A 25,232-nucleotide genomic window follows, 5' to 3' on the forward strand; every position below is an offset into this window, starting at 1 on the left:
TCCGTCTTAAAAGAAAAAAAGAAAAGAAAACAGCATCATTAGTTGGGAGTAGCAGGAGCCCTTATGGTGTGTCAGGCAATGGGTGAGGCATTGGAATTCTACGAAACTTACAGAGAAGGGCAGGGAATTGGGATAAGGAATATGCTCACACTGTATTGGGGGCAGATTGAGAATCCAGGGTGATAGTGAGGTGGGGAGAAACTGGCAGCCATGAGCAAGAAGAGGTCAGCCTCAGCCTCTCTGTCCAGGAGAACCCCCCCCTCACCACACCCACCCCTCCCTCCCTCCCCTTCCCAGGCCTCTCACCTTCTCCTCGGCCGTCTCTGCCAGGTGTCGCAGGCGGGATGTCATATTCACCAGGCTCTGCTCGAAAGCAGCCACTAGATTAGCCTGAAACAAACACAAAAAGAGATTGCTAAGTTGCATAAGGCTGGGTGAGAGGCAATGACTGACAATGGGAAATAGTTTTAACTGATTTCCTGTATCTCAGAGCTGACCAGTGCTGGCAAGCCTCTTGGTGGTTAAAAAATATTGACTTCCCTGAGCAGACAAAGGGGAAATCAAAGACATTTTCTGGTGTGAATTAGCTTCTCGAATAATGAAGCCAGGTTGAGGGTAGGGCAGGTTTTTGGAGGCTCTTGGAGACTTGAGATCTAAAACCCATCATCTACCAGAGGTAGGACTATCCCTCTGCTCTATGTGATATTTGGTGTGGCCAACTTGATAGGCAGGCCATAGCCTCTGGGGTCGTTTCTATTATTTTGGTTTAACTCCTGCATTGTGGAGTGGGCCGACCCCCATGACAAATAATCTCCTGGCAGAAATTATTTGGTGCATCTCTTCCTCCTCTGCTACTTCACCGCTTCACCCTTTCTTGCTTTGCATCTGCTCCTTGTTCCCAGATTCTCCGGGTTTACAGGGCTGGAAGGAAACTGCAGGGGCATTCCACCATTTGGCCACTAGGTGTCAGGTCTGTTTCATGAGGAGTGAAGGATACCAAAGGGCTCTCTAGGTAAGAGGCAGGCTAGTTCCGAAAGGTGCTGAGTGGAGGAGCTAAGGCCACTTGGTTTGGCATAGTTTGACCTCTAGTTGGCCAACTGGCTGCAAGATGTATAGGCAAGGTGAAGGGAATGAGGCCGGGGGCTAGAAAGGGGAGCACTTGGGGATGGAGAAATAGCCATCCTGAGACTATCTGAGCAAGTTGGTGACCCTAGCAAGAAGTGGGCATACTCTGGGCAGCTCCTTCATGCAGAGCTCTAGGAAATTGGTGGCACTCTCACGACTCCTGCTGGCTTACAATTCTCCCTCCCTGTTGGGTCAACTCTAGTTTTCATCTACTGCCCCACATGTTCGAAACCTACTTCATAGGACCAGGGCTAGAGGCAATCCCTTTGGTCCCGTTAGAGCCTCCTCTTGCACTTTTACTATAAATCTGTCAAGACCTGGGCTCTGAGGAGATTATAATATGTCACGACCTGCGCAGTTTCCTTTCACCCACTGTGCAGGGAACATCTGTCTTCTTGACCTCAGGTCTTCTCTGGTTTGCTTCTCTACATCCCTGTGTGTCTGCTTGTAGACTCCTTGTAGTCCCTGGAAGACTACTCACGAGAGGCCCCAAGAACCCCTGTATGCTTTTCTGTGTTGCCTTTCCCCATCCAGGGGACCCCTTTTGCTCTGGCTGGGCTTCCTCCCCCCTCTCCCCTACACTTCCTCTCCCTATGTTGACCCTTCCCCTAATCTCAACCCCAGACTAGGGTACCTGTAAGACCTCAGGGCTAAGCAGTGGTGCTGCAGAAAGGCTAGCATTTGAGAGGGGTAAAGTGGTCTGGGACCCTCCGTCTAGGGTGCGCCCTCAGCTTCAGTAGCTAGGAAGTTCCATGGAACATGACAGAAGTTTGGTTTGTAGTCAGGGAATCCTGAAGAGAGCTGTGGAACCTTCCTAGAGTCCCAGCATCCCATCTCCTGCTTGAGGGCAGGGTTCTGACCCTCAGCAAAAATCTGCCTTTAAGATGCAGAACCCACCATGTCTGGGTGTTTAGTTTGTTCTCTTAGCCAAATGGAACTTCCTGTTCTAAGAAAAATCACCCTCTAAATTCAATTTCTTGGCTCCAGCCCAGCCTTGACAGCATGGTGGCTGACAGATTGCAGTGTAAATGAATCAGACATAATAATGTTCTCTGCCTCCCTGGCGCCTCTCCCCCCCAGCATCTCCCAGACATGAATTTCCTGGGGTGTGCAGGACGTGACCCAGGCCTTTTGCTTTGGTGGGTGTGGCACAAGGGAGAGAAAAGATGGTTCTTGTTTATGTTACAATTCTTATGGGTCCCCCAAGAGTGGGAAAGAGTGCTTAACATGAGCTTCAGACAAACTGGTACAACCTATGAATTGAGGGTTTGGGAAAAGAGAATCAAGAGAATAACCAGTGTGGCGAGGGAACTGCTGCTGAAATGTGTTGGAAACATTCAGAATCTTGGTGGAGATTCTTCTACCTAATTCTGAGGGATAGACCCCAGGCCTGACAGCTGGGTTCCCCAGAGAGGAAGGGCAGAGAGAAAACCAGAAACTACTGCGGAAATTGCAGACATGGTTACTTTTGTGCAAACACTTGGAAAGCTCCTGCAGATCCGGCTCAGCTGTTGTTTACAGCTTTGGGGGAAAATGGCTCTTATGTTCTCTGTTTGCAACTCAGTCACAGGGGAGAAACTACCACAGCCTGGTTAGAGGAGGTGGCTTCATTTCTCCCCATGTCACAGGGTAGAAAAACTAAGGCCTAAAGAAATAGACTCATTCTAAACAGAGGTACTGAGGGTAGAAACAAAGAATTCTAGCTCTCAACCTGAACCTCAGATTGTTTCTACCATCTGCCCAAGGAGACTACTCAGAAAAGGCAGTTGGGAATGAAGGAGTCAGACCAGAATGGGAGTTAGGTTTCTCAGTAGTGTCGTGGTCACCAGACAGAATTCTAATGACCAATTATGTGCCTGCACAGTTATGTGGCATGAACAAAGACATGAACACCCCCCAGGGCAGTGGAAAGGCTCTAAGAGCCCTATAATTATAATCCATAACTGCTTTTGTCCATGACCAATGGCAAGGTTGTTTCTGCCTCCATGCAGAACCACTGATAATCAATCTTCTTCTCTTTCTCTAGGGAGCTCAGCCCATCAGACATGAACTCATCCATACCTATTAATTAGAGTGGAAGCAAAATGGTTCTTCATAAAAGTTGAGCCTCAGAGAAGGGGAAGAACAATCCCCTAGTCTTCTGTCGTAAAGCTGTGAAGAAGACCCATGCCCTTGAAGTCTCAGTCCAGGTGATACCTTACCAGGTAATTTTCCTCCCTTGGCTGAACTTGTGTAACTATGGTCAGAATAACTGCCTTGATCTTTCCCTACTTCATGGCACTCACATTGGCAGAAAGCTGAGACGTCAAGGTGGCCACTTTTTCCTGGGATGATTCCAGTTCCCTACGAAGCTTCCGGATTTGCTGTAAAAGGAAGAGAAACACAAACTACTGGCTACAGAAGCTGTATAAGATTTGGAAGGAAAATGGGGTGCAGTGATGTTAACAAGCAGAGACAAAGGCTTTGCACCCTACCTCAGATTGCATCCTCTCCTCAGCCTGAAGAAGGGAGCACAGAAGGAGAGAAAGAGAGAGAAAGGAAGTAGTTACTATGGAGGTGAAGAAGTCAGGTCCCGGTGGCAGGGTAGGAAATGTGAAGAAGCATGACTCAGAGGTGCAGAGAGGCTGAAACTCTTGTTTCCTGGCCCTGGCTCCTCACAGGACTCGGCTCAGATCTATACTAGGGTTTCAATAAAAGATTTATTTGGAGCTCATCTCCAGCAAACTTTGTCATTGCCAAAAAGGCTAGGAAATGAGACTTTGGTCGGTTTGAGAACTAACAGTTATTGCCAGCAACTTGGAGTAAAGAATTAGGGGCAAAATAAATCTATGAATCAAGAAATGCCTAATAGCCAAATGCTGTGGCTGGCGCCCCACAATAAACACTTGGTCACTTCTAGGGTTCTGGAGTCTGGGTCCTAGAAACCTATTCATCTCACCTTGCCATACATGCTTCCCATCTACCATGGCACAGAAAGGGCTTGCTAACATGGGGATTCTCCATTTTTCAAAGGAGGGCAACAAAAATCACCAGACTTGCTCAGGAGCTGGTGGCGGGGTCAGAAAGACCATGGAGGTCCTGAGGCAGCCAAGTCAGTGCTACAAGCTCTAGGTGCCTCCCCCACTCCCACCCCAATGGGTACAGTGAAGAGAGAGCAGTGCCCCCATTCCCCGCCCAGTTATCCAACTCCAAGGAGGTTCTAGGGAGCATGGGATGGTAGAGGAGAGGGGATGAGAGGGGAAGAGAAGTTAATGCTCTTACTGAGGAGTAGGTGGAGGAGGCACTGGAGGCCAGGGACAGCACTGAGCCGTGAACTGAAAGAGAAGGAGAACACAAAGAGTTAACAGTGGGTTCCAGGGACAAGGGGTTTTTGGAAGACCCCCTGAGGCAAGACTTTGGATTATGATTCTGGAGGGCATCTGGAGCAAACAGAAAGAACAGAGTAGGGAACCCAACTGGCATCAAAAGAGCCCAAAGCAAGGTCTTGAGTCGAGCTAGCCTCCTCTTTCAGCCTACATTCTCTGGCAGCCTGGGTATGTCAGTCCCTTGCTCAGTCTGCTCTGAGGGGCACAGGGTTTCAGAGAAGGGAAAGGAGACTTTCATGGATAGTCATCATCTTATCTTCCCAGTCAGGAAAGCACTTTAGCCGCAGGAGAGGGGAGTTTCTCATCAGATTTGCTCAGAACAAATACTGCAATTCTGCCCACGCCTCCTCCTCTCAGTACTGGGGGATGTACTTAGGATCTTGGGGATCATTCAGATGAAAACAATATTTAAGTGAGGAATAGTCATTCTGATTATTCAGTAGAACCTACGGTGAGAACTAAAGCATGTCTGCAGCAGATGCCTCCTGGAATGACCATCTTGAAAATAATAATGGGAGATCTAAGCTGCCATAAGCCTGGTCTTCTAGCTCTGATCAATAGTAATACCCAGATCACCACCAACAATCAGATGGCCCTCCCTGGTGCTCATCTTTGGAACATTTTTGAAAGAGGAATGAGATGCCTAATTATTTGTAAGGATTTATTAAGAGCTACTATTATGTCCTGTTTTCTTTTCATATATTTGAGAGACTGTGGGGAGGAAAGACTATGGCTAGAATGAGGAGGAGAGAAGCTGTGGTTTTCAGAGCATCCTGAGGCGTGCCATTTAACCCTTCCATGCTCAATTTCCCTCCCCCAGCCCCAGTGATGGATGCTCCATCCCAATGCCCCAGTGCTAGGTGTGCCACCCAAGGTTTCTGGGCCCCCAGACCCTTCAAAGGGATGGGGAGAAAAAACTGAAATGGCCCAACTTGATGTTCTGTGAATCATATGTGTGTGTGTGGTGGTGGGAGTGGTGGGAGTGGAGGTGGTGGGTGAGGGGACCCAGCAGAGCTGGAATGAGCGTGAACCGCGCTGGCATGAAGTCTCACCATCATCCGTGGGGTCTCGGAAGGATCCTGACCGAATCATTCCCTTGGGTCTCTCGGCCAGGGACAGGGTGCTCCCCATTTGGGAGCCGCTGTACAGCTCGAAGGCCGCCTCGTGGGTGGGGATGCTGTTGGAGCGGGTGATTCTTGGCGTGGTGGCCGCAGTGGGACTCACTGGAAGGACAGAGGGAAGGGGGATAGGAGAGGGAGCAGGAGGGCAGGAAAAGAGGCAGGGTCATCAGCTCTCCGGGCCCTTGGGGGATGGAGCACCGGGAGCATGAGAGGCAAATGGGGAGAGGGCAGGAGAGGAAGGGGCAGGTGCAGTGGTGGGAGTGTGCAAGCAGCTGGTGGTTAGGAGCGGGGTCCCTCCTGGGGAGATCAAGCCCTAATGGAGAAGGACCCTGCTGTCTGGAATAAAGACCTTCCCTCAACCCTGCCTGCCTCAGAGTTGTTGCTTTTGAAGGTTAGGCTGGGGGCCTGGCAGCTTTTCCGAGACCTTCACATCACTCGGATGTGCTGATGAAAATGAGATGCTGTGGTTCTCTAAAACAAAACTGCCAGCTCAGGAGGACTGAAAATTCAAATCAAGAGCCAGATCTGAATGATGAAAAAGAACCAGCTAGAGAAGGGGGCTGGGCTACAGGATTCAGTGGCCTTGGCACTGTGGAAGGGCATGAGAATCTCCCCACAAAGTAGTGTCACTCTAAGTGACTGGGTTGGCTCTAAAGCATCAAGAAACATGGCCCTCTTTGCCTAGCATTGCCCCGGCTTGAAGGTCAGATGGACAGAGCAGGTGAAAGTGTCAGGTAAGGCTTGTGGAATGTGCTTTGAAGCTGGGCTCAGCTGAATCCTGTTAACCTGAAGATGCCTTACCCCTTTGCCCCTTGTTGGGATTACAGCCTTTCAGGGTTTCATACCCACAAGGAGCTCCCTTGTCTATTCTTCTGCCTCCATACAGGCAGGTGGATGTCTAATCTGTCCATAAAGACCTGTGCAGAAGAAGATGGCACACCTCTCTGTTGACTTTTTCAAATTCCTAAGGTAATTATTGCTTAGCCCAGCCCCTCATTCTACAGCACAAATGCAATTCTTCTTATTTGGTCTTCAATGGAGATAGAGAAAAAGCTGGCCCCATCTTCCATTTAGTAGCCCTTCAGAGGCCAGATGATCCTGTCTGAAGAATGGTTCTTTTCCCTAGGCCAAGTGATCCCAATTCCTAGTCTTTCCTCAAATTCCCCACAGTCATTGCATGGGTGTGTTACAGGTCCTTGTCTTTTATTAACTGATTTCTTTTACTCAGCTGAAAGAAGAGATGGATTTAAAGAGATGCAGCAAGCAGATAACAGGCCTATCCCAGGCACTGTTCCTGAATGGGTTCCTAGTAGGTCAATCATGGCGTACTGCTTCCCAGAACTGGGGCTGGTGTGCTTCTGTGCTAGGCCAGACTGTATCTGAGACTTCCTGTCCTCCCTGTCTCCAAGTCACTTTCTTATTTCCTAGCTCTCCTTTCTCCCTAGGCTTTAGGAAGGGTGTGGCCAGGACACATCTTAGTCAGCCCTGCCTTCAGGGTTAGGATGGACTGGGCTCAGCCAGAGCAGTTGAGGAATCTGGACTTGGCTGAGTTTGGAGGCAGATCTTGTCCTTGGCAATCAACAACCTTTCCCTCCTTCCTCCCCATCGGCCTGACATTTCAGTGTTGCCCTCTCATTAGCTGGCCCTAGGAGCACTGGGTGTGGTGGCTCCTTTCTGGCAGTTCAATATGCCTGCTCTTGCACTGGTTTGATCTCTGGGCTTTGGGTTACAGCTTTTCCATGCCACCATTCAGGTTCTCTGATGCTAAAAGGATCCTACAACTTGTGCCCAGGGGCAACTTTTCAGTTTAGGATCTTGAAGTACTCTACCTTCAGTCTTACTTAGGGTGGATAAACTGAGGCACCATGAAACAACCCAATAGAGCATGAGTCAAATATGAGATAAAACCCAAAGCCCACCTGCCTTGCCTCACCCTGCAAGGTGGCCCCTGCTTCACACCATGCCACAGTGAGTGACTGAAAACACTAACCTATGTTGGTAAGTTGGCCCTTTGCACTCAAAGACATGGGAAGTGCAGGGGGAGAAGGCAGCTCTGACTGGTCATCGGATTCAGGCAGCCCACCAATGGTATGGGAATGTCGCCTCTCCTTGGTCTCCTCCTGGGACTGAAGCTGGTACCTGTAGGAGGCAGCACAAGTATTCAATCTGGGACTAGCAAGTGCGGTCAGAGGTTTAGTTGGTGCGGAGGGTGTCTGAACTAGGCTGGAGCCAGGAGATTCTGAAAGCAGGACACAGAAAAGAGAAAGGGGTCAGGGCTGCTCAAGGAGGGAGGAAGAGGTGGCAACTCAGCCTCCTCTCCCAGACCATCCAGAGGGTGTGGAAGGCTTAGCAGGTATTCCCGTGAGGGTTCCTGAGGTGGGGGCAGAAATGATGGAGGAGGCATTAGAACTTCTCAGAAGTTCAGGACAGAGTCTTATGATTCTACGTGTGGGCTTTCAAGTTGCAAGAGTCGGTCAGGCACAGTGGCTCACGCCTGTAATCCCAGCACTTTGGGAGGCTGAGATGGGTGGATCACTTGAGGTCAGGAGTTCAAGACCAGCCTGGCCAACATGGTGAAACCCCCATCTCTACTAAAAATACAAAAATTAGCCGGGCATGGTTGTGCACAGCTGTAACCCCACCTACTTGGGAGGCTGAGGCAGGAGAATCACTTGAATCTGGGAGGTGGAGGTTGCAGTGAGCTGAGATTGTGCCACTGTACTCCAGCCTGGGTGACAGAGTGAGACTGTCTAAAAAAAAAAAAAAGTTGCAATAGTCGCCACCCAAATAACAACTCAATGCTGTCAGAACAATGGATGACCAGGTAGGTCCTGCCCCTAGCCCAGCTGAGTGACCAAAGAGGCAGGCTGTTCTCTCTCATACTTTTAGGGAGGAAAATTACAGAGATGAAGCTCAGCCAGGATTGGGATGGCATAGGCTAGTACAGGTAAGTGCATGACTCCCGTGTGCAGACTTGTTTCTCCCCTGTCACCAAAAAAAGAACACTCACTGTAAAAGTTGACTCACATAATGTTAAGCTTGGGCAGGGTGCTAGGTGGTACTTGTATGGGACAACATACAAATGATTCAGCTAAAAGGGTGACTAAATTCATGACTGGAGCCTGGGACAGGTTGAGATATGATTTTTCATACATACCAGGAGTCCCATTTATAGGGAAGAAAAAACACATTAAAGGGTTACCTGAGCCCTTTCTTGGGAAGAGTGTTCCGATCCCGCTGGTTACTGTGGAGATAAAAAAAAGAGAAAGAGAGAGAAGCATGTGGGTCCATCTTAGGAACTAGAGTTTAGGACCACTGCTGTGAGGTATGCAGACCCTAGATGCAGGACATCAAACTATGACTCCCTTTAGCTCTAGAAACCAAGAGATAGCTATAGCCTGCTTCTTGGCTTACAACTTGGGAAATTTATCTGAAATATTAAATGCTTTTTCTCCGATTAGAAATTAAGGCATGGTTAGCTATTTAAAAGATCATATTATGGCGTAGTCACAGCTCTCGGGAGGCTGAGGCAGGAGGATTGCTTAAGCCAAGGGGTTTTGAGTCCAGTCTGGGCAACACAGTGAGACCCCATCTCAAAAACAAAAAAATAGATCATATTATGGTAGGTAAAAACTACCATATAGGTAGTTTGATAACCTTGGCATGTAGGGGGAAGGGAGGAGAAAACTAGGATGTGAAATAAAAGAAAATATTTTGGGCAGCCAGGCGCGGTGGCTCACGCCTATACTCCCAGTACTTTGAGAGGCTGAGGTAGGCGGATCACTTGAGGTCAGGAGTTCAAGACTAGCCTGGCCAACATGGTGAAACCTGATCTCCACTAAAAATACAAAAATTAGCCAGGCATGGTGGCAAGTGCCTGTAATCCCAGCTACTTGGGAGGCTGAGGCAGGAGAATTGCTTGAACCTGTGAGGCAGAGATTTCAGTGAGCTAAGACTGTACCGTTGCACTCCAGCCTGAGCAACAAGATGAAACTTCCCCTCCTTTTTTTTTTCCCTTCCACAACCAGTTGTTAGATGGATATTCTAACTAACTTTTGAGATGAAACTTCATCTCAAAAAAAAAAAAAGATTTTGGACTAGGAAGCAAAAGCTCTGGATGATAGGTTAACCTGATTATGAGATCTTGGATAAGTCATTTAACTTCTTTGTGCACAAGTTTCTCCATCTGTAATATAATAATAATAATTTAAAAACAAAAATACATCTTACCTATCTCATAGAGTTGTTGTGAAGCAAATTAAATTACTTAATATATGTGGAAAAAATGTCAAACGTCACACAATGGCAATAAAATATAGGATAGTATTGCCAATGGCAAAATGAGCTCAAGACACGGAGACAGGTTGAGGTTCTGCTGTCTTGTCTACCTACCTGTCCAGTTGCCCAGCTCTGGGGCTTCCACTCCAAGTCAGCTCTTCCGTCTCTTCCTCTGGGGGAGCAGCAGTGGGAGCAGGTGGGGTGGGGACGGGAGTACTGCTGGGGAAGGCACTGGGCAGGCTCATTGGCATCTGGAGGGACTCCATGCTCCTGTGCAGGCCTGAGAGTTTGGGGTACATGCGAGTCTCTTTTGGCACACTGAAACCACTCATTAGCTCCAGGCCCTGGGAGAAGCTGGCTGAGTTAATATTGAGGATGGGTGCTGGACTGGGGGTGAAGCAGGAAGGGAGAGGGCCCCCGGATGCTGAGCTTGTAGCATGCAGATCTGGGACCTTTGAAGCATGGGTGGTATCACTGGATGATGGTAGATCCAGACTATTGGAGTTGACCTTGTCAAGATTGGCTAGTGAGGGTGGTTTGACAAAGCTCTTCGCTGTGGCCCTGAGAGAAGATCAAACAAAATATTTAGAATAACAGAATTACAGACTGAGAGGCAGATAGGACCTTAAAGAAATCCTATCCAGTCTTGTTTTCTGCCTATTTGCTAAGCACAGAGACTTATCCTAATGCTGTTGTGAAATACAATGCAAGGAAATCTGACTTGGGGCACAACTTGGGGCACATTCAGCTTAGATAATGGGGCCAGCATATGCACATGGGAGATACAAGTGAATTTATGCAAATAGGTATATATGTGTAAATAAACAGTAAAATCACCCATACAAGTGCTGAAGACATGGTAAGGGTTGATCAGAGAATAGTACAAATGAGCTAAGTTTTGAATACAGTTTTGAAAGAGGGATTCAGTCTTTCAGAACTTTCAGAAACAAGATTCTTTCAGAACCATGGCATACAGGGGAGAGGTGGGAAAGAGCCATACAAAGGCCTAGAGACAATGGTGGATAGGCCATGCTTCATCTAGTCCAAGGAGGGCAGAGATATGCAAAAGAATGACAAAGCAAACAGACAAGGAGGCAATTGCCCGCATTGGGTACCTGAGAGGGGTTGGTGGCAGCTCTGCCAGCTTGGTGGCTGTGGGGTGGCTTGCTTGGTTCTTGGGAGTACTTTCTGGGGAGCCAATACTCTTCAAGGAGATGTTGTCTGAGTCCAAGGCCACTGCCTTGGCTTTGGCCTTCTCCTTTTCCCGATCTGTCTGATTGACAGGGGCTGGAGTGGTCCGCCCACTGGCTACCTTGGTAGGCTCCTTCAGTCTGGAAGGTGTAAGGCCTCCCTGCTTGGTGCTGAGGAGGCTGGGGTCAATGCTGCTGCTCACAGGGCGAGGTCCACCCCGCCCGCCGGTCACGCTCATAGAACTGGATTTGGCTGGCCGGGGCAGACTGCGGTACTGGATGTTAGAACGGGCTCCAGGAGCCAGGAATCCTGGCTCTGCACTGTTGGACACATCTAAGCTAGTCTTGCGCCCATTTACTGGCTTGACAGGGATGCCTGAGGACTTCTGGATCTTGCTGAGAGTGGCTGAACCACCGGTTTGCATGACGGTGGCTGTGCCTGTGGCAGGAGGAGGCTTCTTGTAGCCAAAGGATCCCGAAGTGGCGGGGCGAGCAATGCCTGAGGGGGGCTTCTTAGCATCACTCAGGCGGTCCCGACCAGCATCAGAGGAGGAGCGTTGGAGCCCAGTATTCTTCACTGCAAGCTTACCCTTGTCTGTAGCTTTGCCCTCAGGTTTGCCTGCAAGAGGACAGGAAATGAGATAAAAGCTGAAACTAAGCAGTATCTTAAAAAAACCATCCTTTTCTTTCCCTCCATGGGTGAAGGGAACATTGTAGAATTTTAGAGGCCTAAATATGGGTAAACAGATACAAGATAAGCTGATAAAGTTTCTTGTCTGAAAGACTCTGGCTGGGAGGTGTGGAGAGGCTAGGAATTTTTTTTTGTTTTGCTCCCAGAGTAGAATGGTCCATTTTGAATAAAATGGCAGAGGCAAACACAAAGATGATCAAGAATATCCATCTAACAACTGGTTGTGGAAGGGGAAAAAAAAAAGGAGGGGAAGCAAATGGAATAGAGTATGACAGTATCTCTTGGTAATTAGAGACTTGAGGAAAATGTTGATTAAGGCTAAAAGTTACCCAAGGGGCCAACTTTGGGGCACTATAACTCTCTTGCTGTAGCCACTTTATTTATTGTTTTCTTAGGATCTTTCTGAGATGTCAAGCAATATCTTATGAAGATAAGTACCTCGAGTGACTAACTTGGGAGAAAGAAGAAAGCACTGGAAGTGTTTGGAAGGAGGTCAAACTAGTCTCTAAACATAATATACTCCCTCCTGCACCTCATATTAATTGGGATTTTGGCCCAGTCACTTAACCTCTTTGAGTTTCTGTTTCTTCCACATTTGTAAAATGGAAATAATAACACCCATCTTTCCTAACTCACAGGACTGTTTTTAGACCAGATAAGATAATGTATGTTAAAGCACTATGCACATGTTTGCTATCATCCTATGGGTTAATGACCACTAAGAAGAGGATCAACCAAAGAACTAGGTCTTTGCCCTTGTACCTTCCTTTATCCCAGGCTCACCTGCGACTTTGAGGGCACTCTGGGCAGTGTGAGTGATGGGGGAAGTTACAGCCACAGGTGGGGTCTTGCCCTTCTTCAGGGAACCAGGGTGTCCCAGGCTGATGGGCTTTTTCAGTTCTCCACCCTTGGATGAATCATCACAGCTCTCAGGCCGCTCCCTCCGCCACTTAGAAGTCCCAGGTTCCATCTTCAGGCTACCACTGTCGTACTCCAGTTTTTTAGGGGCCTTCTCCTCTGACTCACTAAACCAGCTCAGCCCACTTTCTGCCAGTGAGCGCTTCTCTGAGTCTGTGCGTAGCTAAAGAAAAGAGAAAAAGGCAGGGTGAGATATTTATATGCAAATGGGGGACTGGATAGCTGACAGGATTGATTTTAGTTAGTACCTGGCTCTGCTCATCCCAGAGTATTACGTCAACTGAGGGTTTCTACCTATACCCCTAGGGTTTCCAACAACAGATGGCATGTATCTCTGGGTTTCTTTTTCTTCTCCAGTTGGAATAGCTCTTACATGTATCACTCTAGATTGGTGTAGGCACTAAGTATAGACAATATGACAACATCTGATGTCTTGTGAGTAGCCTTAGCTTTTTTTTTGGGAGAGGGTGGGGGCAGCTCTAAAACGACCTGGCCAAAGGCCTATGAGAACCAATCCCTTGGAGTGGGTGTGTATGTGCAACCCCATACACAGACAATGCCGTTTGCCCTGTGGTTCATCTTGAGATGGCAGTTTGGATGTTTGCAAACTCACGTACCACTATTGTTGAGTTCCTGCGAGAAGCAGTGGGAGTAGTTGGGAGGGAGTTGAGTGAGGAGCTAGCATTGAATTCTTCTGAACTGAGATTGTCTGAGGCATCGCTGAGTCCACTGCTGATGGAGCTGCTTTCATCCCAGCTACAGGACAGGAGAGATGAAGGTTAGTGGTTAAAACAGAAGCCCAGGCAAAAAATAAATGTTTCACATTGATGCAAGAATGACTCTGTACCAGTATTTAGGCTAGCCAAAAGGAGAAAACCTGGGGGTTTATCCTGGGTTTGCCAGCAACTCAAAGTGTGACTTAAACTGCCTTGTAATTTGGTGATGTTCTTTTACAAAAGGAAGAGACTCTGTCTTTATCTGGCAAAAGAAAACGTTGTATCTCCTTAACAGAAAGGTATATTATAAAGGCAAGGTAATTTTTGGATCAATCTAGTTATACAAACCAATTTCCTCTCCCTGTAAACAACCTCCATTCTTAAAATTACCATATCTTTGTTCATTTTTAGATGTGTTCTGCATCTATTCTCCCCTTCCTTTTCTAAAAATGTCTATAACTGGTAATGAGGCCCAGAAAAAGATTTCTCTTTTCTAGAACCTCTTAGACTTTTATCATTTCTCATTGCGCCTCCGTTTATGCAGTTCATCCTATCCTGGGATCGGGTCCTGCTTCTAAACAGAACATTCTGTCTTCTGGTAAGTGAACCAAATTTAAGGTGCTGAGGCCATGTAGAGGGGCCAAATTTGTGCTGAATGGATTCATTTCTCTGCCAATTGCTTGGAGTATCAGGTTTGTGGTATTAGGGAGATACTACTGTTAAACATCTTTATCTGTAAACATCTGTATCCAAGAATGCTATTTCATGCACTAAGTGAACTTACTGCAACCTCCATGTCTTTGTAGCTTGAGCTCTACAACATTCCTTTGGCTGTTATTTTTTTTTTTGAGATGGAGTCTTGCTCTGTCGCCCAGGCTGGAATGCAGTGGCGCAATTACGGCTTGCTGCGACCTCTTTTTCCCAGGTTCAAGCAATTCTCCTGCTTCAGCCTCTAGAGTAGCTGGGATTACAGGCACCCACCACCACACCCAGCTACTCTTTTTTTTTTTTTAAGTAGAGACAGGGTTTCACCATGTTGGCCAGGCTCCTCTCGAACCCCTGACCTCAAGTGATCCACCCGCCTCGGCCTCCCAAAGTGCTGGGATTATAGGCGTGAGCCACCGTGCCTGGCCTGGCTGTTCATTTTTGGGCTTAACAAGTTTCCGTCAGAAAGTTTACCCTTAACCTCAAAACTAAATAGCCTCCTCTACCATTTATATTAATTTCCTCTTATTCTATCTTTGTTTGCTATTCACATGTTTCTTTTCAATCACACGCATTGTTTTCTAAGCTCAAATTCTGTCTCCTATAAACTTTCTTCAAAGGTCCTGTTTTCCAAGTCTTTCCAATTCCTTTTGGACCTTAAAAATTTCTTCAGATTTCACTCAAGTTTTAGAGCCTAAAACTGAACACAGAAGTTCAGTAAGACTGCTATACAGGAGTAGCTGTGCCGGTAGGAATTAACTTCTAAATCCTTGTTATCTGTGTTCAGAGTAGGTTTGTTTATCAGCTTTGCATATGTGCAAGGACTAAAAGGCTGAAGACTTTTTTGTGTGAATTAGCTGGTATCTGAAAAAAATTTTCTTTTTGATTTATTTTGAGTTTCATATCATGGAACAAAAATCAGACATACAAGTCATCTAAGTGGTTGGCCCAGATCTCAGTTGGCTCTCTCTAATTCATGTGCTGGGAATAGGAAAGTGGGTGGTTTGGACATTTTGGCTTTGTTGCTCTGTAGTGATTTATCCAAATACATTGAGAAAGAGCAAAGAAACCATGGGGATTAGAACACACTACAGAGTTCTTTAAATTTTACGACTATGAAATATAGCCATTATTGAATGACAATCAACCTCCTCCCCACTTCCCCTCCTGATATATGTTAAATCTCACATTTGTCCTGGGCTAAGATGTCGTACCCCCTCACTTTGTAGAGAAGGAATACTGAGGAAAGATCAATGCTGATTTTATGGTCCTATCAGCTCTTCTGGGTCAAGATAAGATCTCTGGCAAGCAAGCAAACAATTCTCAGCATGTTCTCTAAGTCAAAGACAGAGGAAGCTTGTAGCACTGAATCTTTCATCTGAGATTAATTATTGGTAATCAAGGTTGTGAGGCAAAGAAAGCTCTTATGGAAGGACCCTTGCAAAAAGAGGATTGCTGCAGCTCAGAAATCCAAAAGAAACCTTCCTTTGCCCCACATTTATGGAAAGTTTAATAATGAAATGGGGGAGGGGGATTTATATTCTAGGAGAGCATTTGGGTCCTCCTTGCTCAAAAGACATTCCTTCCCAAGTTCTTTTCCTGTAGTGAGGAAGTGTAAGCCTAGAATTACCAAGGAAGCTTGGCTAGAGGATTTAAATACTTCCTAGCAAAATTCTTTTGCAAGTTCTGAAGAAAAGGAAAATTCTGTTGTCATGACACGAAAGTTAAGCATCTCCAGTGGAGATGCTCCTTTGAAGACAGCATAGTTTCTTTCTTTCTTTTTGAGACAGTCTCACTGTGTCACCCGGGCTAGAGGGCAGTGGCACAATCTCAGCTCATTGCAGCCTTCGCCTCCCAGGTTCAAGTGATTCTTGTGCCTCAGCCTCCCGAGTAGCTGGGATTACAGGTATGCAATTACTTGTATTTTTCACCATGTTCGCCAGGCAGGTCTCCAACTCCTGGCCTCAAGTGATCCACCCACCTCAGTCTCCAACTCCTGGCCTCAAGGGATCCACCCGCCTCGGCCTTCCAAAGTGCTGGGATTACAGGTGTGAGCCACTGCGCCCAGCCCTCTTTCTTTAAAAAACAACAACAACAAAAACCCACTATTACATTTGAATGACTTGGAAAAAAAAAAGTTAAAGAATGACAGAGAAGACCTTTTGTCAAAAAAAAAAAAAAAAAGGCTGGGTGCAAAACTCCTCCTTGAAGCCAGGTGTTCAAGACCAGCCTGGGCAACAAAGCAAGACCTCTGTTGCTACAAACAAAACAAAACAAAACAAAACAAAACAAATAATACATGCTGTAGTAAGGATCCAAATATTATATAAATATAAAGGAAAAAGGAAAAATGCTCCTTTTTTTGCCCTCCCATTTTTACTTCTAAGGTAACTATTCTTAACAGTTTTTTGTGCATCCTTCAAAAATATCCCTATGCATATATCTTCTAGCTGTTTGCTCTCTGGATCTGCTGAATAGCTGACATTATAGGACCACACTTCATTATCCTGGAGATTCTCTATACCTGACTTAAACTGGAACCTCAGTCTTCCTCTTTGTTGGTTTACTCCTTGTTTCAGTGAAGTACCTTTCCTCTTCCAGTAGGTTTCTGAAAAGGGGTGCTTAGGAAGGAAACTTTGTAAGACCTTACATATCATAAAATATCTTTATTCTATCTTTACACGTGAGATGTTTGGGTAGCCACAGAATTCTAAGCTGAAAATATCTTCTTTCAGATTCTAAAGGCATTGTTCTATGTCTGTTTCTATTGTTGCCCTTCTGATTCTTTGTCCTTGTATGTGACCTGTTTCTTTGTCTCCCCTCTGGAACTTTTAGCATCTTCTTGTGCACTGAAACATCACTAATGATGTGCCTTGGTGTGGGACTTTTTTTATCCTTGTGTTGGGTACTTTACCAGATGCTTTAAATCTAGAAACTCATTACCTTCAGTTTTGAGAAATTTTATCAAAAATTTTTTGACGATTTTCTCTTTATTTTTCAGTTCTCTCTTCTAGGGTGTTTGTAATTCAGTTAATAGATTTTTTGCCTGATTTTCTACATTTCTCTCTTATTTTCTAGCACCATTAAAAAAAAAAAAAAACTCCATTTTTTTTTTTTTTTGAGATGGCGTCTTGCTCTGTCACCCAGGCTAGAGTGCAGTGGTGCGACCTGGGCTCACTGCAACCTCCGCCTCCTGAGTTCAAGAGATTCTCCTGCCTCAGCCTCCCAAGTAGCTGGGATTACAGGCACGTGCCACCACTCCTGGCTAATTTTTTGTATTTTTAGTAGAGATGGGGTTTCACCGTGTTAGCCATAATGGTCTTGATCTCCTGACCTCGTGATCTGCCTGCCTCAGCCTCCCAAAGTGCTGGGATTACAGGCGTGAGCCAGTGCGCCTGGCCTTTTTTATTTTTATTTTTTATTTTTTTGTAGAGTCAGGGTCTCCTTATGTTGCCCAGGCTGGTCTCAAGTGATCCTCCCACCTTGGGCTCCTAAAGTGCTGGGATTTACTGGCTTGGGCCACTCTGCCTGGCTGCTAAACTCTACTTTTTGAGCAACGGCTTCAATTTTATCTTCCATCCTTTCTATTAAGTTTTTCATTTCTTCTATCACACACATATATATAGATATACACACATAAATATATAGACATACATATATATACACATAAATGTACGTATGGTTATTGTATATATGTATATATATTTTTTTGAGACAGGATCTTGCATTCTCACCCAGGCTAGAGTGTGGTGATGCACCATAGTTCACTGCGCCTCAAATTCCTGGGCTCAAGCGATCTTTCTGCTTCAGTTTCCCGAGTAGCTGGGATTATAGGCATGTGCTACCATGCCCAGCTAACTTTAACATTTTTGTAGAGACAGGGTCTCACTATGTTGTTCAGGCTGGTCTCAAACTCCTGGCTTCAAGCGATCTTCCCTCCTCAGCCTTCCAAAGTCCTGGGATTATAGGTGCGAGCCACTACGCCCAGGCTTCTACCATATTTTAAATTTTCAAGGCTTCTTTAAAAAAATTTTAAACAGCACACTGTTCTTTCTTTCAAGGATACAATCTCTTTTTCAACTCTCGGAGACATTCATTCACTCATTCATTTGGAGGGGCAAGTTTCCAATGGCCTTGCATAGTCTCTGGTTCCAAGTTGCTTTGTTCTGTTAGTACTGGCAGGACTTCATGTTATAGACCTTCTGAAATGTGTGATGAAGCTTGGATGTTTGCTATTATGGAAGACTGCGACATTCATTGTAAGTTATTGAGAACCTTTGTGCACATGCAGTGGGACTTGTCAACATTGGCTTAAGTATAGGGAGATGAGATTGGACTGATTCATTTAAGCTTTTTCTTGTGAGTTGGTCACCTTTCCTAGAGGTGAATCTTCCAAACTCCAGCCTGAAGCATGTAAGACCAGCATTCTGAAAGCTGAGTTCGAGAAGAGCCTGGAGCTTTCAACATTCAATATGCAAAGCTTCATTTATACCCCTCTCCCTTTAGTTCAAAATCTATGCCCTCACTTGTGTCAGGAGTCCACCAGTCCAGAGGCTACCTGTTTTACTCTCTTCAGAAAATAAGTCTCCAGTCTTCTGTTAATGGAGGGAAAGGGCTCCCACTCTGGGAGCAGATGGAGCAGAATCTGAGAGTCTAAGTGTTTTTTACATACATTTTCAACCAGTCCTCTTGTTTTTAGACTTACCTCTTCCCCTATTAAAGCTACCTGATGCCACCAATTATGAAGCTTTTTGAGGATTCTGGGGTGCAAACTGAGTTGCTGCCCCACTTCCTCCACTGCTGGCTCAGGATTCAACTTTAAGTCTGATCTATCAGTTCATACTTGCCAGTCTGATTTCCAGCTTCCCATGATCTCATCACTATTATCTCTTTCTTCTTCTGTTCTTTGTTTTTGTGGTTTTATGACTTATGAAAAGAAAAACCCTTTTTTGTCATTTAACTTTTGTGGTAGTTGTGAAATATGTGAAATACATCCTAAGTGACTCTTTTGGATCAGATATCCTGGTGGTAGCCTTCAAATAGAGAGAGGTGAGGAGACATTAGCTTTGGAGTTCCAAAGTCAAATTACACAGAGGCAGAAGAAACCATCTAGACAATTTTTTTTTTTTTTGAGACAGGGTCTTGCTATGTTGCCCAGGCTGGTCATGAACTCCTGGGCTCAAGTGATCCTCTTGCCTCAGCCTCCCAAAGAGCTGGGATTACAGGCATGAGCCACTGCACCTGGGCTAGATGATATTTTTTGAAGACTCAAGAGCTGTGGGAGAAAAAAGACTGGATGGACACTGTCCATCCTGAAACATATGACTAGTTAAAGTGTAAGAATAGAATATCTTTAGAAGAGTTTGCAAATTTTATCAGTTCATGAGTCAGAGTACTGCAAAGCAACTGCCTGGTCACTCAAGATAGCAGGCAGAAAGGAAGGCAGCTTAAATATGGCACCAAAAAGAATAAAGTAAAGAGGACAGGGCTCAGAGTTATGGAGGGCTACTGCATCTGTTGTTTGGCAGAAAGAATTTCTTTGCTCACTCTAAGCTGGATTTTGCCGTCTCCCTCCCGTTTCTCTTTATATTTGTTTCTCACATAGATCTCAAGTACAGAAAAGAGAGTTGGGCAACAACAAGCTAGGCCTAAATTCACGAGGACATGAAAACAACAAAGAATGCAGAGACCTCAATATCCCCGTATAATCTAATCTACAAATCCAAACAACTACACACAGGCAACTGATGTATGAGAGAAGTGGTGTCAAAAGTTTTTATCTGGAGCGAGTTCTTATAAGAACCATGGCACTTTGTCATTTTCATCTACCCCCAGAACAGAAGAGGAAATGAGTCTGAATGAGCATATGAGAGATTGAGTCAGATATAAACAGGACAATGAAAATGAAGAACCTTGTCAACAGATATTTCAAGGGAGCTATAACAGATTATAGAGGTAAATTAAAGAACTTTCTCCATGGCATACTTATTTTCCCATTTACTATTCTCCTCATATCATCTAGTCTACCCTCCAAAATTTACACGTCTCATTCCCTATTTCCACTAAAAAGCATCAACTTTTCCCCCTCATTGCTCTATCAAAAACTTAGGTATGTCTTCAACTCCTTTTCCTTCCCTTTCCTCATCAAGATTGAAATACATCATTGATTGTATTACCACTTTCCTCTCAAATCTATCTCTTTCTTTAACTTTCCCCTGCCTTTGCTTTAATGTCCTCTCACTTGAGCCACTGTGAAAGACTTCTTATCAGCTCTACTCTGTATAGATCCTCCCTCCCTTTAACGTGCGCTAAATATAATCAGAAGCCTCATTACCCAAAAGTGTGGCACTTAGCAAAACCTTCATTAGCTCTCTGTTACTGATATGATAAAATAAAAATTCTACAGCCTGGCTGGGCATGGTGACTTACATCTGTAATCCTAGCACTTTGGGAGGCTGAGGAGGGAGGACTGCTTAAGGCCAGGAGTTTGAGACCAGTCTGGGCAACATAGTGAGACCCAGTCTCTCCATATTTTTAAAAAATATTCTACAGCCCATTTATCAAGATTATCCATGAGCCATCATTAATGTAGTATAGTGATTAAGAGCACAGATGTTGGAGCCAGACTACCTGAGTTCAATCCCTATAAACTCTGCCTAGGGCTAAATTCAACTTCAATCGAGCAAACAGTCATCAAGCTCCTAGTATTTATAATGCATGGTGTCAGTTGCTATGGGCATTCAAAATAAGTGGCTATCCAGAATGAGCCTATAACCCAAGGGTGGAGAAAGGTGTATAAATGAAATAAATCCATGACAGAGGTATAGACAACATACACAAAGCAATACAGAGGAAGAAATGATTTCATCTCCAATAAAATCCAGAAATATGACTTTACCATGTCAGAATACTGAGAAACATAATGTTTTATCCACTTTTCTCCACTCCCATCCCACTCCTACTTCCTATGTTCCCTATGATTCCTATTAGGTGCCCAGCTCTTTTGCCTAATTTTCTTTTAGAAATACAGGCCTGCATGAGGAGCCAGTCCTCACATCACTATGTAGTCTAGATCAAATACCAAGTCTTCCATGAGGCTTTCCATGATCCTCCTTGCCAGAAAAATCTCATTCTCTTTTTTGTGTTTCTACAGACATACCTATATTTCTATTAGAGTGGTCTGCCTTGAAATAGTTATGTCCACACATCTTTTCATGAGACCATATTTCCCTGAAGGTTAGGATTAAATCTTATGCTGCTTTGTACCCCTCATACAATATCTTATATACAGTGGGCACTCACTCATTGCTTATATGAAAACAAGAATGCATAACTTCAGGAAAAAGGTTATGATGTTGGGGCTGCTATTTATATATTCTCCAATAATAACTAGTAATTTATTTATAAAGGTAATCCTTGCTTTGGGGTTGGGGGAATTTATTAACATTCTCTTTTCAGAACATTCAGTACTCTGCTGAAATTCCCTATCTATACAAAAATGTAATTCACCTTTTATACTGGATCCTTAAACATATTTATAAAAAGGATTTTACAGTCCTTATCTGTTAGTTTCAACATATGGCTCATCTGTGGATCTGCTTCTATTGACTATTTTTTCCCTCAGTCATATTTTTTCTGCTTCTTCCTGAGTCTTGTAACTTTTTATTTTATGCCAGATGTTGTGTGTAAAAGTGTGGCAATAGGTATATCCAGAAAAGGACATGTCCTTTCCGCTGTTAGGCTGCTAGGATTGAGAGCTGAGTCAGTCTAGCCTGTCATATAGAGCCAGGTTTGGGCTCTGTTATAGGTCAGTTCATCAATTTTTTTTTTTTTCCAGACAAAGTCTCGCTCTTGTTCCCCAGGCTGGAGTGCAATGGCGTGATCTCGGCTCACTGCAACCTCCGCCTCCTGGGTTCAAGCAATTCTTCTGCCTCAGTGTCCCAAGTAGCTGGGATTACAGACGCCTGCCACCACACCTGACCAATTTTTGTATTTTAAGTAGAAACAGGGTTTCACCATGTTGGCCAGGCTGGTCTCGAACTCCTGACCTCAGGTGATCTGCCCGCCTGGCCTCCCAAATCACCAAATGTTTTGAGGGCAAGATCGGGACTGTCCTTTCAGTAAGACTTAAGATCTCAGCATAGTGAGTCCCCAGAGATCTCTCTATGCCATCCAGCCCAGCTGCCAGCTTTGGGCTGCTGTGGAGGTCTCTGCACTCTTGGTGAGCCACTTTTGTACATTCAGTGAAGGATCTTTGTGCTTTGGAGGGGATCTTTCTCTACCCTCCTACCCTGTTCTCAGGTTCCACTGTACTGTACTGTTGCTGTATAGTCAGTGAAGGCCCTGTGCACATTGGGTGGGGGCAGGGATCTTTCTCAGATTTCTGTCCTGCCCTTAGCCATCAGCTTGCTGCCACTGTGTACTCAGTGAAGGCCTCATGAGAACGATTTAGGGGTAGGTGGGTACTTATTTGCTCTATCATTAGGGCTCCTTATGGCCAGCCTACATGTGGCCTTCAGAAGTTTGTATGAAGTTCAGCTATTTTCTCCTCATCCTCATCTATGGTGGGTTTGCTCCTCTTAGCCATACCCTAGGAGGAAAACAGTCATGTATACCATCTCTCCTAGGAATGGCTCTTCTCTTTCTGGAATTTAGTTCAATTAGAATACTTTGCATCCTTAGATATCTGTATTTTTTAAAAGTTATGTTTGTTGCTTATCCAGCTTAGCCTTGCTGTTAGGATGAGAGTGATAGTGTAGGACACTATACCATTCCCTTCCATAAATTAGCCCCTTGAGTGCTCTTAGAATAAATAAAGCCCTTCATCTAGGGCTGTTAAGAATGGCAACTGATTCCTCCTCTTGTTTTCTTGCCCACTTCCTAGCATTGATACCATAGTCTAAGGAACACTCTGGTGCACCCATCTCCTCTGTAGGATGAAAAGAGGGACTGTGAAGAGGCCAGCTCAAATGAACACTGCTCTGTTTGTGTCTGTGCAGACACGTGGCAATGCATGGGGCAGGAAATACTCCTCCCCTCTGGGAAAAGCACCAACACTAACGTCGTTCTTGGCTAGGATTGGCCACCCCTCCCAGACTTCTCTCACACCGTCTGCTCCCCACATTTTAGGCCCAGCTATTCCATGGAACTTGAATAGCCAAGGGAGCCTGCAGGCAGCCAGAGGGCCAAGGGTGTGGGCTAACTAACTGGAAGAGTGGACCAGCTTGTGACTACATAGGAAAAAATCCTTATTGCTTCTGTAGCACAGCATGGTTCTTAAAAGTCAGACTAGAACACTGAGTCTGTTCTTCTGTCCGGAATATATATGCCTTGCGAATCAGTAACTAAGTTTCTCTATTTACTACTTAATGCATAAGAGCTGTGTACATGGAACTCTACTTTCTCTTCTGAGTGGAGAAATATCTGCAGTACAATAGGCTGGTTTTAAGAGCTGAGAGGTTTTTTTTTTTTCTTTTTCTTCTCTTATAATTATTTTTACTCCCAGTAGAGTTTATGGAATTGGAAGCCTAGGGGATACCTAGGACTTCCTGCTTCATCATATAGGAAAGAGAAGAACTAACTTTATCATCTAAACTGGAAACAGGTTCCAAGACAGCAGGAAGTTGTTTGGCCACAAAATGTAACCTACTTCATGGAAACAAATCCCCAAATCAATCATGAAAAGAAGCCAGACTCAGAGTTGGAGGGCTTTTCAGTCCCCATCACTATACCAACTAGGTATGCACTGTATTCTATCAAATATACAAACATCAAATGGGGCAGAAGGGTAAAAGAGCATCAATAATCACAACTCTTGATATTGTCTCACTTGCTAGAGTTGATGGATGGTGACCTAGGTTAGGCAGTGAAATAGACAACAGTGACAAAGTGTGAATTAGACCCAGGGACTGAGAGTAATCTGATAGTCCAGATAAGTAGGAGGCTAGCAAATGTGATGAGCCCAGTTCTAGGTTTGCCAAGGGCTAGAATGTCTATGGATCAAAATAAAAAGAAGATTTTTCATAATGCAAGTGTTTTAGGTAAGGCTGTCATTAGATGGTTCTGCAGCCAGGGATATCTCATGACTTTTGCCCCCGATACTCAAATTATTCTTGATATTTTAAGGAGACAGGGCAAAGAGCACATAAGGCTGGAACTGGAATCAGTCCAAGTTAGAATTAAATACATACAGACTCAAAACTAATCTGTCCTCTTGAGGAGGCTAACCTTATTGGCTAGAAACGGACTGAGCTGACCTCAAAGAATACACTACTATAGACAAGAATACATTCCTAATATTTGCTCTAGTCTTGAAATGTTCCATAGTTTTCTTGGAACTACACCACATTAAAGCTAAGATATAGCTTCCCTTGCTCGCTACTTTAAGAATACTCTTGCTATCTATAATAAAATGTATTATGTTAAACCATGTGAAATTGCCAATCTTATAGTTAAAAAATTGGTCAAACCTGGGCACTTTCATATGATTTAACATCAAATATATTTATTTTTGTGTTTGGTCTATGCTTTAGTACTTGTTTGCTACAAAACTGTGGTCATGGATTCTAAACTCTTTTTCTTTTTTCTTTTTTTTGTTGAGACAAGACTTTGTCACCCAGGCTGGAGTGCAGTGGTGTGATCTCAGCTTACTGCAGCCTTGACCTCCCAGGTTCAAGTGATCCTCCTGCTTCAGCCCCACAAGTAGCTGGGACTACAAGTGTGCACCACGGTGCCTAGCTAATTTTTTTATTTTTTGTAGAGACAGGGTTTCACCATGTTGCCCAGGCTGGTCCCAAACTACTGAGTTCAAATGATCTGCCCACCTTGGCCTCCCAAAATGCTAGGATTACAGGTGTGAGCCACCATGCCTGGAGTTAAACTCTTTTTTTTCTTTTTCTGAGATGGAGTTTCACTCTTGTTGCCCAGGCTGAAGTGCAATGGCAAGATCTTGGTTCACCACAACCTCTGCCTCCCACGTCCAAGTGATTCTCCTGCCTCAGCCTCCGGAGTAGCTGGGACTACAGGTGTGTGCCACCATGCCTGGCTAGTTTTTGTATTTTTAGTAGAGATGGGGTTTCACCATGTTGGCCAGGCTGGTCTCGAACTCCTGACCTCAGGTGATC

General features: G+C 44.9%; 2 protein-coding genes across 7 annotated transcripts in view; both read right to left on the reverse strand.

Moving 5' to 3' along the window:
* The window catches only part of SHISA4 (shisa family member 4), a 429,323-nt gene that overhangs the window by 102,124 nt on the left and 301,967 nt on the right, over positions 1 to 25,232 (reverse strand). The window lies entirely within an intron of this gene.
* The window catches only part of NAV1 (neuron navigator 1), a 278,022-nt gene that overhangs the window by 26,191 nt on the left and 226,599 nt on the right, over positions 1 to 25,232 (reverse strand). For 4 of the 6 annotated variants that reach the window (XM_050762167.1, XM_050762159.1, XM_050762185.1 and 1 more), the window contains 11 exons: positions 13,306 to 13,444; positions 12,554 to 12,851; positions 11,005 to 11,698; positions 10,004 to 10,450; positions 8,814 to 8,855; positions 7,602 to 7,750; positions 5,543 to 5,713; positions 4,387 to 4,439; positions 3,600 to 3,623; positions 3,411 to 3,488; positions 307 to 390 (listed from right to left, as the gene is read on the reverse strand). In XM_050762167.1, coding sequence (XP_050618124.1) covers positions 307 to 390; positions 3,411 to 3,488; positions 3,600 to 3,623; positions 4,387 to 4,439; positions 5,543 to 5,713; positions 7,602 to 7,750; positions 8,814 to 8,855; positions 10,004 to 10,450; positions 11,005 to 11,698; positions 12,554 to 12,851; positions 13,306 to 13,444 — 2,179 coding nt within the window. The remainder of the gene's footprint in view (positions 1 to 306; positions 391 to 3,410; positions 3,489 to 3,599; positions 3,624 to 4,386; positions 4,440 to 5,542; positions 5,714 to 7,601; positions 7,751 to 8,813; positions 8,856 to 10,003; positions 10,451 to 11,004; positions 11,699 to 12,553; positions 12,852 to 13,305; positions 13,445 to 25,232) is intronic. The other 2 variants (XM_050762177.1, XM_050762203.1) reach the window with 1 other exon arrangement.

This window comes from Macaca thibetana, chromosome 1, assembly GCF_024542745.1.
Source record: "Macaca thibetana thibetana isolate TM-01 chromosome 1, ASM2454274v1, whole genome shotgun sequence".
NCBI classification, from domain to species: domain Eukaryota; kingdom Metazoa; phylum Chordata; class Mammalia; order Primates; family Cercopithecidae; genus Macaca; species Macaca thibetana.